The sequence below is a fragment of the Prunus dulcis genome, chromosome 3 (assembly GCF_902201215.1).
Source record: "Prunus dulcis chromosome 3, ALMONDv2, whole genome shotgun sequence".
Classification (NCBI taxonomy): domain Eukaryota; kingdom Viridiplantae; phylum Streptophyta; class Magnoliopsida; order Rosales; family Rosaceae; genus Prunus; species Prunus dulcis.
In genome coordinates this window covers 6810146-6822755 of record NC_047652.1, presented here as the reverse complement: position 1 = coordinate 6822755, position 12610 = coordinate 6810146, and the positions used below count along the sequence as shown (strand labels likewise).

General features: G+C 36.3%; 1 protein-coding gene across 1 annotated transcript; it reads right to left on the bottom strand.

The window, feature by feature from the left end:
* Positions 1-1472: 1472 nt before the first annotated feature.
* Positions 1473-7263, bottom strand: LOC117622504 (3-isopropylmalate dehydrogenase 2, chloroplastic-like). Its single transcript, XM_034353195.1, has 11 exons — positions 6794-7263; positions 6334-6463; positions 6126-6237; positions 5741-5816; positions 5544-5632; positions 4330-4416; positions 3070-3186; positions 2827-2934; positions 2629-2682; positions 2396-2548; positions 1473-1935 (listed from the first exon to the last, which is right to left on the bottom strand). Exons 1-11 carry the CDS (start codon positions 7005-7007, stop codon positions 1861-1863), a joined length of 1215 nt encoding a protein of 404 aa, XP_034209086.1. The 5' UTR covers positions 7008-7263; the 3' UTR covers positions 1473-1860.
* Between the last annotated feature and the right edge of the window lie 5347 nt (positions 7264-12610).

Sequence of the window (12610 nt, the reverse complement as noted above, 5' to 3'; positions counted from 1 at the left end):
ATTAGATAAACTATGTTCTTTTTTTTTTTAGGTCAAAAGATAAACTATGTTCTTTATAGATAAATTACATTGCATTTGTGCACTGATTTTTAGGAGAAGATCGACAAATACTACACTATTCAAAATTCATTTTTATTGATTCTATGTAATCAATTCTACACTTATAGTTTTTTCACACTGTGCCATGAAAATTTGAATATGAAACTACTGCAAGTTGATGTCATTTTTTCACTGAATTTTACCCCATTAACTCATGATTTATGCTTAGGGATGGGATATTTATGAGTGGGATACTTAGGAATGGGGTACTTAGGTATAGGACATTTAGGAATGGGATACTTACGAAGGTGATACTTAGTGGGATATTTAGGGATGGAGTATTTAGGTATGGGATACTTAGAAATTGAATACTTAGGAATGGCATACTTGGGAATGCGATATTGACGAATGGGATACTGACGAAGGGGACCCTTCACGGGATATTTAGGCATGCGATACATAGGCGTGGGATATTTAGAAATAAAAGTAGAATTGGGTTTAGAAGTAGGCTTAGGAATCCTAGTAACATAAAGATCAACTATAGGAGTACATGTTGGAACATCAACAGTAGTACGAGGAACATGTTTCTCAGGACCCTGTTTTTTAGGTGACACCTCCATGAATTTTTCTTTTGAAAGTAGCAAGAATTTTAAAAATATTACGAAATTTAAAGAATCATCATGTGTAAGGGATGAGTCCAAGCGAGAGGGAGTTTCAGAAAGGAAACGAGATGCGGTGAATTGAGAAAAATGAGAGTTTTCCTTGTCAGCTTGCACTAAAACTAGCACAAATAATATCAATACCATCATCTTCTTCTTTATACCTAGGTTCTTTGTCCCAATACCTTTCTGTATATATTCTTTATTCTCTTAATTTTTTGAAGTTATTTATAGTGTTTATAACTTATATACAAGTCCAAAGTGGACAAAGAAAAAAAAAAGCCACAACACGCTAAACATGCCCCAATCAACACATTATGGCAAGTTCTCATGTTCAAACTCCTAAACCTGAGAAAGGCCAAGTAAAATCACTACGCCCGCATCAAATGAAGCCCAATAAGATTAAGCTTGGCATGTAAAATTGACTTGTTTAAGGAAATAATGGCTTTTTCATTTGATTTATTTATTTCTAAGTGAAAGGGTGGATTCTTATACGTCAATCATAACATTTGTATTTGTTAGCATCTCTCCAAAAGTTTAAAAAAATTTGTCTAAGTTTTAGGAAATGACCCTCAACTCATGATAAAGTCGACCAGCTCTTCTGTGGGAGCATTTCCAAAGTAAATTTCATTATGGATAAACAATGAATCCTTTAAATAGTTTTCCAGTAATTAGTAAAATTACTAATCAAAGGAGATAATAAAAATTTTAAAAAAAGTTATATGTATTGCCAGTCGGGAAAACGCCACACGAACTGCTGCCGACGCCTAGATCAAAACGGAAAATATAAATAGCTTCAGCAGGAAGAGAACGAAATGATCTTACAAGCTTCAAAATGTAATGTCTTTCAATCTCCACTCTAGGCACCACTGTTTCCGAGTTACAACAATCCCTTGATGGATATGCATATTTTAAACAAGGATAATGTCTAGGACATAATTCTAAGTCAAAAGGTTAAAATTAAATAAAATCTCTGGGACAGTTACAAAAATGGTCTTATTTCACCTCAAGAAGCCCTCCAAATTATGAACAAAAGAAAATCATACTGGATGAAATCTTTGGATTTGCTTTCAACTGACCAAAATGACATCTTCACTCCAGATATCATGCATTGCACGATATTGAGCCCTTGTTGTCAGTGCTGATCAATGCGTGCATCACTTCATACTGGAGAAGGAACTAGCGAATCTACCGACTTCAATACCTCTTCACCCATTTCTTTGCACCCTACCAACTTCTGTATAAAGCCAATAGTAGCCATCAATGGTCAATCAATCAAAATAGGAGAAGCTTACACTGAAAAATAGGCAACTATTACTGTACAAATATATGAAAAACAAATTTAGACTCAAGAATTTCAATTGAATTTTCAAATAGCCCATAACTAAATAAAATATACATTATTCTCACTTCTTTTTTCCCTTCTTTCTCACCTCAAGGAACCATTGCACACCATACTCAAGGCATGCTGGTGTACCAACCAGGATAGTTAAATCAATGGTTCTCAACCAATTGTAAGATGATCAAACCAAACATCAAGATAGGCTAAACCATCGACTTAAAATATTACAACATGAGAAGTTGCATTACTTACTCAAAGACTTTTAACAAGGATGCAAATTGCAATATTTTGTGGTATCACGTTTTCCAACCAAAGAGAATCAAATAAAAAAGTGAGAAATAAAAAATGTACATACAGTTCCTGCCGAATAAATGTCACCCGTTCGAAACCCCTTATTCAAAGTATCTAGAACTGCAGCCTCAATTCTCTTGGCAGCTTTTTCTTCCCCTAGACCGTACTTTAAAAGCATAGCAGCACTGAGAATTGTTGCTAATGGATTTGCTTTATCCTGCATTTATACCGTTATATTCCACATTAAATGGCATGTTACTCCAAGGAGAAAAAAATTGATAATGTAGGCAAACCAACCTGTCCAGCAATATCAGGAGCAGAACCATGTATTGGTTCAAAAAGTCCAGGACCCTGTGCCAACGGGAATTTTAATATAGTCAGATAAAAAGGAATCCAAACTTACCCTAAGGCACAGCTGGAAATCCCCATCAGAAGGAAATTCCTAACACATATAAAGCTTAACTTGAACCACTGAGAGACAAAAGTTTGCATTACCGATTCCCCAAGACTAGCAGATGGAAGCATCCCAATACTTCCAGTAATCATTGACGCCTCATCGGATAATATATCGCCAAATATGTTGTTTGTTACAATCGTATCAAACTGCAAATTTTCATTGGCAAAGATCATGACACTAGCAATTATCATTTAGGATGCTCTAGAATTTTGTTCCTCTCGTCCAATATTTTTGATCCTATTAGGATTAAAGGAGGATAATTCTAAAGGACTTAGACAAACCTGTTTTGGATCACGAACAAGCTGCATTGCAGCATTATCAACATACATGTGTGAGAGTTCAACGTCAGGATATTCCAAGGCTATTGCCATGATTCTTTTCCTCCAAAACATTGATGCCTGGATATCCATTGAATCAAATATATCAATATTATAAACATACACTATATCTTAAGAATGCCTGCACGGAAGAAAAAGAAAGAGGCATACATCAGAAACAATATTGTCAAGTAGCCTATCAATATTTGCTAGCATTTTTTTCCCAAAATATCACAGGCAACATTTGTAGTAATCCAAATTTAGCCTGCACAGTGTCAATGGATCATTATGACCCAAAAATTAGCATACTTGGCTAGTAACTCTTGAAATGCTATGATCAGATTGACGGCAATAATCCGTTTGATTGGATCAATCAATGAAGACGATACAAGAGGGCAACACATGGTAGACTCATTATCATTTATCTTTCGTTTTTATTTCAGTCACACAAACTAAAAGGAAATGGACATCGCCCTTTACCCTTTGTAAGATGGAGGAGATGTTATCAGGCCCAAAGGCCATTGGCTTGATTACTCATTTTCAGCAGTAATTTGATAATTATAAGATAAATTAATATCTCCGGTACTTATTGTTTTAAGATTGGCACGAATTTAGCACAAGAACTTATTTAGCCTCCTTTGCAACCACATATGCCAATATACAGAGAGAGACATGTCACAGATGCTACCATATATGGTGTATCATTATGAAATATTTGGTGCCGCTTAATCAACAAACATCCAGGTTAAAAAAAGGTTAAAGTGTACGGGTCACGCATCATCTGCATATAGAAGCCAGGTTAAACACCCATAAATTTCTTTTACAAGTGAAAGGATTTTATTTACAGTACCGAAACAGTGCTGAAGAGGCACAACTGAGTATTTTATATGCTTTTCACAACTCAAGCCAAAAACTAAGCTGAAATACTCAACCCACAAAATCATAAATGCACATGTGTAGAAACCATGTCATCTTTGCTGACAAGATGCCAAATTTCTTGTAATCTCTAGGGGAGAGATCAGACACAATCAACGTACTGGTTATGCATCAGGATGTTGAAGAGAAGGCTCGCTAGTCTCATAGCATGTAATGCCATTATAAACACAACAAAATGTTCGATGCTTCTCTTTGGGAAAAATCTTAAACAAATTCTCAAAATTTTCCCAAACAACCTTAAATTGAAATGAGCAGAAAGAAAAAAAAAATTCTTCTAACAAAAAGTACCTCCAACACATTTGCTTTATCAACACTGCAGAGCTTTCCCTTCCGCTTCCGAGCAGTCTCAAATGCAACACGAGCAATGCGATCGATCTGCCAAGAAAATTTGTCCATGTTAAATAACCATTGAAACACTGACCTGGCAATTATAAAGTTATAAAAGGAGGAAAAACTAACGAGACAACTTCTGAATAGAATTTACTAAAAGCAGACCTGGCAATTTTAAAGTTCCCATTACAACTAAGAAGTTCCATATTGGTCGTAATTTACCAGTAGTCCCAATAAATTGAAAATGCTTGTGAATTCTTCACAGGGAAAAGTCAACACAAACTCACAAGGATTTTGCATATTTGTTTTACACCAAGAAACTATGTTTCATGTTATAGACCCCCTTACCCAGCTCCCACCACCCATTATAAAATATAAACAAAATATTAGGCCAAACAGTAAGCCAAATGGGTGGTCCTCTCCCAGTTTTCTTTACCTTTAGCATGGATAAACTATTTATAAAACTTACGTGCCTAATTAATGCATTATTGATTGTTATCGCATATCCTCAAGTTCCATTTGAAATTTCTATGTTTCGAAGCACACTTTTGTGAGTTTTTGTTTTTCACGATATCAATAAATCTATTGATATTTCCATAAATCTGAACCACCGACATATCTGTTGATATCGATATCTTAATCCTTGGTCACAGTGAAGTTAATTTTTCTGAATGCAGACCAAAACTTTCACTCTCACAGAAAAAAGCATCCCCCTTAATACACTTTTACAACAACTACGAATTTCAGTTGTTCCTGACTAAATCAGTCCACTAATATTACAAGGAAAAGTCTACAGGCTTGAATTAGAGATAAAAGGATATAAGAGTGACTCTGTTTAAACCCAGAAAATTGCTCTTTTTTGGGTAAAATGATCTCTATACCCCACCATTTCTTTTTCGGGTAAAATTACATCCTGATTTTACAGGCTGTAGTTTTACCCCCAAAAAACAAGGGAACTCTTTTTTCTTGAAAAATATTTTCCCCCCCTGTCCCTCTAGCCATGGTCGAGGCTATGCACTAGTGACCAGCCACCAATCTTTTGACCTTTTAGCTTTTTGAAGAGTATAGGATAAAATGGTAGTTTCAATAACTTTTCTGGGTGGGGTATAGAGATAAATTCTTTGAGTGTTCAAGAATTTAATGTGGAACTCTCGGAGAAATCAGAAAACAACCTCATAGGCGGCATACACCTCCGTATTGAAGCCAATCTCCTCTCCGTTTTCATTGGTGCCAAAACCCCTTGGCTTTCCAAAATATATACCTACTCCCAGCAACAACAAAAAAAGAATCAAATAGTTCATTCAAGTGGGGAAAAACCAACACAAGAAAGTTCATTTGATTGATTACTATTCGAGTCTTGTATACTAACCTCCAGTTAGCTCTCTTACAACCATAAGGTCCACCCCTTCAGCAACCTCTCTCTTCAAAGTTGAAGCATCCACCAACTGAAAGAGCAAATACCATAAAATGAGACACTTTTCATAGACAGTTTGAAATGAAGATACATTGGTTTTAAGAGAATAAATCAATTATGTACACTTTAGTTACTCAATTATCATTACATTACATACAAAAACATCAAAATTCATATGGGTCAAACACCACTTTTCAATGCAATCACTTGCAGTTTGATGTTCTGAACACAATCCTAATGTACCAAGGCGCATTTAAATTAAGAACTAACAACTAAGAGGAAAAGCGAAAAAAGTACTTTAAACCAAATTCTGAATCATTTGCATTAAAACAGATATTACCTGCGGTAAAACAGTTGCAGGCCTCAAATTCGCAAATACTTTAAGACCTTCTCGAAGCTTAAGTAACCCAGTTTCTGGTTTCAAATGCTTTTCGTTTTTGTCCCATTTGTACCTTGAAAACCAATAATCTAATTAAGTAAAATTACACCACTTGCAAATGTCGGCATACTGAAAAAATAAGTAATGAGAAAGGAATTGTGAGATCTACCCCCCAATTGCTCCAAGCAGAACTGCATCAGATTGCTGAGCAGCCAAAAGGGTCTCTTCCGGTAATGGAACTCCGGTCAAATCCAATGCAGCTCCGCCCACAGGAACTTCTTGATACTTGAACTCAATCCCTAATTATACAAATATATTCAGTTATATAAATAGCAAACAGTAAATAAATACCAAATCCCCAGCAAAAGTTACTTGATTACACACAGAGACGCTTTATTGTTAAACAATAACTCTGAAAACTATAAGCACTAACGTACTCAGTGAGAAATGTTGGGAAAGTAAGGGACTTTAAACACAGAGGAACTAAAGAGAACCCAAAAAATACGTAATGAAAATCCAAGTACGGCCTTCCTTTTCCGTTTCTATTTTCCTGTCCTTTCTCGGAAACCAAACAAGCAAGATCGAACTTAAAATGAACAAATAAATAAAAGAAACGGAATTGAAGAAACCTTCGATAGAGGCGGCGAGGTTGAGAACGTTCCTGGCGACGGAGATGACTTCGGGGCCAATGCCATCGCCAGGAAGCAAAGTGATGGTGTGGCGTTTGGAAGGCGAGGCTGCGGAGCAGCTGATCCTACCCAATTTCCGGGTGCGTGTGGAAACGGGGTTAGGAGAGAGAAGGGGGCTGAAGGGTTTAGCGTTGAGTTGCAGACAAGCAGCCATTGTTGTCAAACTCTGGCTCCACTTTGTTCGCAGCCGCCAAAGAAGGACTCGTATTTTTGTTTTTGTTTTTTCTTATTCTTTCAGTGTGTTTTTGCGAAGCGTAGATGCACTTAAGGCTAAACAGAGCAGCTGATCACCTTGCGAACTTGGCGTATGAGTTACTGGGTTTCATAACTACGAGTCTGCTCCTATCCTATCCCCCTCTCAAGCTTGCTGCTGGATGATGAACTAGGGAGAGCCCAAAGTAGGGCTGTGCCTTGTTAGCGTTTTTTTCCTTTTCTGTCGAAGGCCTGCCTTGTAACCCAAAAAATAAAAAAATAAAAAGGCCCAACCCACGCACAATTGCTAAAACCGTTATTATGACTTTTTATTTATTCATTACTAGCTCCTTGGCACAAGCTCACGCGTGCCAGTTGGTTTTTTTTTTTTTTTTTTAAATTTTATTTTTAGGATTAAGGAAAGATAATATAGGTAGTTATATTTCATAAAAATAGAATTTATTATATGATTTTAATTTTAATTTTAATTTTAATTTTAATTTTTTGAATATAAAAAAAATAAATTTATTATATTATCATCATTTAATTAATAATTTTAATTATTAATGTTTGAATTAACCAATGACATTTTATAGTATTTTAAATGAAGTAAGGATGCATTCATGCCATGGTTGCATGTTAACTTACCAAGTGAAGTTGTAGCTTTTGGTGTCACCAAAAAAAATTATGACAAAAATGTCTCAGCAAGAAAAATACAAAGACATTCACGTGTTTAAGGATTGCTTGAATTTATGCTTATGCCATTGATTTTGCTTGAATTTACAGTGACGCTATTGATTTTGCTTGAATTTACGATTATGCTTGAATTTATGATTATGCCATCGATTTTGTTTGAATTTATAGTGATGCCATAGATTTTTCTTGAATTTACGATTATGCCATTGATTTTGCTTGAATTTACGGTTATGCCATCGATTTTGCTTCAATTTATGATTATGCCATCAATTATGCTTGAATTTATAGTGATGCCATCGTTTTGCTTGAATTTAAGATTTTGCTATCGATTTTTCTTGAATTTACGATTATGTCATCGATATTTCTTGAATTTATGATTATGTCATTGATTTTTCTTGAATTTACACTAATGCCATCGATTTTGCTTGCATTAACGGGTATGCAATTTCTTTTGCTTGAATTCACGATTATGCCATCAATTTTGCTATAATTTACAGTGATGCCATCGATTTTGTTGGAATTTACAGTGATGCAATTGATTTTGCTTGAATTTACAATTATGCCATTGATTTTTGCTTTACGATTATGCATCGATTTTTCTTGAATTTACAGTGATTCATTTTGCTTGAATTTACGATTATGCCATTGATTTTGCTTGAATTTACGATTATCCCATTGATTTTTCTTGAATTTACGATCATGCATCGATTTTGCTTCAATTTACAGTGATGCCATTAATTTTGCTTGAATTTACTATTATGCTACAAGTTACGATTATGCCATCGATTATGCTTTGAATTTACAGTGAAGCCATCAATTTTCTTGAATTTACAATTATGCCATCGATTTTGCTTGAATTTATGATTATGCCATCGATTTTTCTTTAATTTACGATTATGCTATTGATTTAGCTTGAATTTACAGTAATGCCATTGATTTTGCTTGAATTAACGATTATGCCATTACTTTTGCTTGAATTTACACAATTATATGCCATAGAGTTTCCTTGATTTATGATTATGTCATTGATTTTGCTTGAATTTATAGCTATTCTAGTAAGTCTAGTTGGCATTATTCGTTGAGCAGAGAATATATTTTGCTAGTTGGCATTATTCGTTGAGCAGAGAATATATTTTGCTTTTGACTTGTTCATAAAATAACGTCTTTTTTCTTTTGCATGACATAAATTTGTTTGACTGATATATATTTTTTTGCATGTATATATTCGGTGTGGAAATATTCACAAATGCTTGTATATATTGAAGGAGAGACAAGCTTGAGAAAGCATAAGAGAGTTGGGTGTGTTGCCTCCTTGAAGAATTCATTTATCTTTTGCACTGTGTGATTTTGCTTGACTGGTTTGGTAGAAAAATTAGATTTTTTTTTTTCTTCTTTTGAATGGGGTGACCCCCTTTGGTTTTTTTTTTTTTCCTTCTTTCTTCAGCCCGTGCCCGTTTCTTCTTCTTCTTCTTCTTCTCTCTTCATCTTCACAGTCTGAACGCTAGGGTACTGTTCATCAATACAAAAATCATATTTTAGAAGCTCAAATAAGAAAACTTCATTCATGAAAGTTGTTCATCTGCTCGAGCACTATCTTGTAAAAATTCGAGATTTTTTTTTTTTTGTGAATTTTTTTAGTGCCTCAAACTTGGTCTGTAACTTATGTGCTCATCCATGGCTGGTGAGTTTTTGTAGATTTGATTTCTACACTTGTTTTTAATTTCTGATGCTCAAATTCTTGTTATTCCTTCATGAAAGTTGCTCAAAATTGTGTTGTTTATAACATATCCAAAAGTGAGAATCATCCAACCATTGTAGTGTTCTCTGCCTTCATTTTTCTAAAGTAAGTTCATGAATTTATGTTGATGCCTTTGCTGCATGTTTGTTTTCTATGTTTGAAGCTTGAATTACTTTGTACTCTCAGAATTTATGAGTTAGGTACTGACTACTACTGAGGTTGATCTTTTAATTTAAGGAAAAGCATGGTGATGAACAAAACTCATACAAGCTCACTTACGTAAGGCGTACCAAGTGTTTGTGAAAATATTTCAAGGTAGCTTGTGGGCTGTGTTCTTTGCTTTTGAAATATTTTTTTTTATATATAATCTGAACTGGATATTTTGACACATGAAATTAGACATCTCAATGGTTATGTTGGAACTAGTCTTGGGTCATTTGAAGCTAAATTTAATTTTTGGTGCAATTTCAAAGTAAGATTTAAGTTGGTGGAATGGTGCAGTTTTCTGCTGTATTGCCTGTTTTTGGAAATCTGTTTGACATGCTTCCTTACAGTGCAACGAAATTTTGGGAACATGAAGATATTTCTAGTTCTAATCTAGAATGTTTGATATTTGTTGGTTGTACACTTGATTTCTAGTGATTTTCCAAAAGTGGGATGCAGCTAGAATGCTTGGAAAGCTTGTGTATAAGTTTTGCTTGGAATATTTTAGCATTGAGTATTTACATCATTCATTTCTTTATGAGCTTGAAGTGTGGATATAGTATATGCTATGTGAATTGGTATTATGCCATGTGAAATTGTCAAATGCTTGATTAATGAGTTTGCTTGCTACTTATGCATCCTTTTCTACTTTGCTGGAGTTTCTTTAAAGAAAATGAGAGCAATGATGCAAGTCCAAGGTGTTGAAGCATCTATCTCCATAAAACAAGAATCTTAAGTTTGCTTGACAAGAATAATGGTGATGAGGTTATGGTACAAGGGAGATGATAGATTTCAAGGATGAGAAGATATGAGAAATTACATGAGGAAGTGATGGTTGTTGGATGCTTGCAGCCACCTATGGTATGAGGTAATTCCTCTACTCCTTGTTATTTTGAGTGCCAGATACAAACATTTTATCTCCATTTACCTTTCCCTTTTGTAAGCAGGATTTTGGGGATGTATTGAATCTTTATTGAAAGGACCAGCCCCGAATTTCCCAAAATCCGAGGCAAATCCTGTGGAAATTCCCGACATCACCCTGATGCCGGGCCCACTTCTAAAGTTATACCCTTTTTCCCAAAATGGAATAAGAGTACGAGACTTTCTGCCGAATTTTCGGCAAAGTCTCCCCTGTAAATTGAACATTTCCCAAAATTACAACATGCATAAAAACACATTTAATAACTACAACTGGCAGCATGCACAATATAATTTCATGCAATTCATATAAACGGCCTTCGGCCTTCCAATGATTCTCAACTACCAAGCATGCTAGCAAATCAATTCATACCTTAAACAAGGCAAACGATAAATTCAAATATAAATTACGACTACTAAATTTCAACATACATCATCTAACTTTTTTAATTTCAACATACGAGGTTTTAACCTCCTAACACAATCACATCTATGTCCGCGGCTGCACCTAATAATCTTAGGCTGCCTACGTACCCTTCCATAAAACCCAATTCCACACATAGGCTGCCTACGTACCCTTCCATAAAACCCAATTCCACACATAGGCAATACCTTATTTCATTTCTTTGTATTTCACATAATCTCCTCATACACCGGTACTACCAACGCCACGTATGGAGCCTGTCAACACGCCGGATAACCTACGCCACGTGTAACTATACCATACTATCACAATATCTCCCCACACGCCGGTACAACCAACGTCACGTATGTGGCCTATCAACACGCCGAATAACCTACGCCACGTGCGACCATACCATACTATCACAATATCTCCCCATACGCCGGTATAACCAACGCCATGTATGGGGCCTGTCTCAACGCCGGATAACCTACGCCACGCGAGACCTGAAAATCATATCACAATATCTCCCCATACGCCGGTACAACCAACACCACGTATGGGGTCTGTCGACACGCCGGATAACCTGCGCCAATTACGACCTCAACATAATATCACATATCTCCCCATACGCCGGTACAACCAACGCCACGTATGGGGTCTGTCTCAACGCCGAAAAACCTACGCCATGCGAGACTTGAACATCATATCATAATGTCTCCCCATACGCCGGTACAACCAACGTATGGGGTCTGTCGACATGCCGGATAACCTACGCCATGTGCGACCTCACCATACTATCACAAGATCTCCCCATACGCCGGTACAACCAACTCCACGTATGGGGTCTGTCGACACGCCGGATAACCTACGCCACGTGCGACCTCACCATACTATCACAAGATCTCCCCATACGCCGGTACAACCAAAGCCACGTATGAGGCCTAACTTTCACAGGGTGGTACTTGTAGTGTAACCAAAATCCGGGGAGGTGCCTAAGGTAGTGCGTATAGCACTTCAAATTGACATTCTAGACTCTTTTTATACCTTTACAAACATATATAAATATATATTAATTCTAATGTTGTGTAAACCTCAACAATAGTCTAACACCCGATAATCCCCCTGGGAATGTGAGATTACTCCGGGAGACTCACGGTCAACTAATGGTCAAACTACTCTAATCCTGGTCAAACGGGTCCACGGGGCCCACGACCTCCAAATTTTGATCCGAAAGTTCCCATGGGTTCTACGAGGTATAGGACACTCGTCCTGTAAGTTTGGTCCAGATTGGACAGTCAGATCGCTCACGATGGCACGATCTGACGGTTAATATAAAACATAAACTTTAAATTATTAATCGGAACATCCGGGGCTCCGATTCACGATTCGTGAATTCCTATACGATCCTAGAAATACCTAGATTAACATTTATTAAATTTGAGACATCCAACGGTCCTAACCTATCGAACCCGAATAACGCGCAACAGGCGATATCCGTTCGATAGTCAAACGACGTCCGAATTGAGATCCGCGAAATCCTACGCACTCGTGACAATCTAAGGATCTCATTGAGACACAGTGTAACTTCACTACCCTCGCCCAC

Excerpts from the sequence above, each read along its gene's own strand:
- LOC117622504 (XM_034353195.1), bottom strand. The coding sequence starts at position 7,007 with ATGGCTGCTTGTCTGCAACTCAACGCTAAACCCTTCAGCCCCCTTCTC. Across the intron at positions 6,238-6,333 it reads CTGCTTGGAGCAATTGGGGG|GTACAAATGGGACAAAAACG; the intron begins GTAGATCTCACA and ends TTGGTTTTCAAG. Across the intron at positions 5,817-6,125 it reads CTGCAACTGTTTTACCGCAG|TTGGTGGATGCTTCAACTTT; the intron begins GTAATATCTGTT and ends TTGCTCTTTCAG.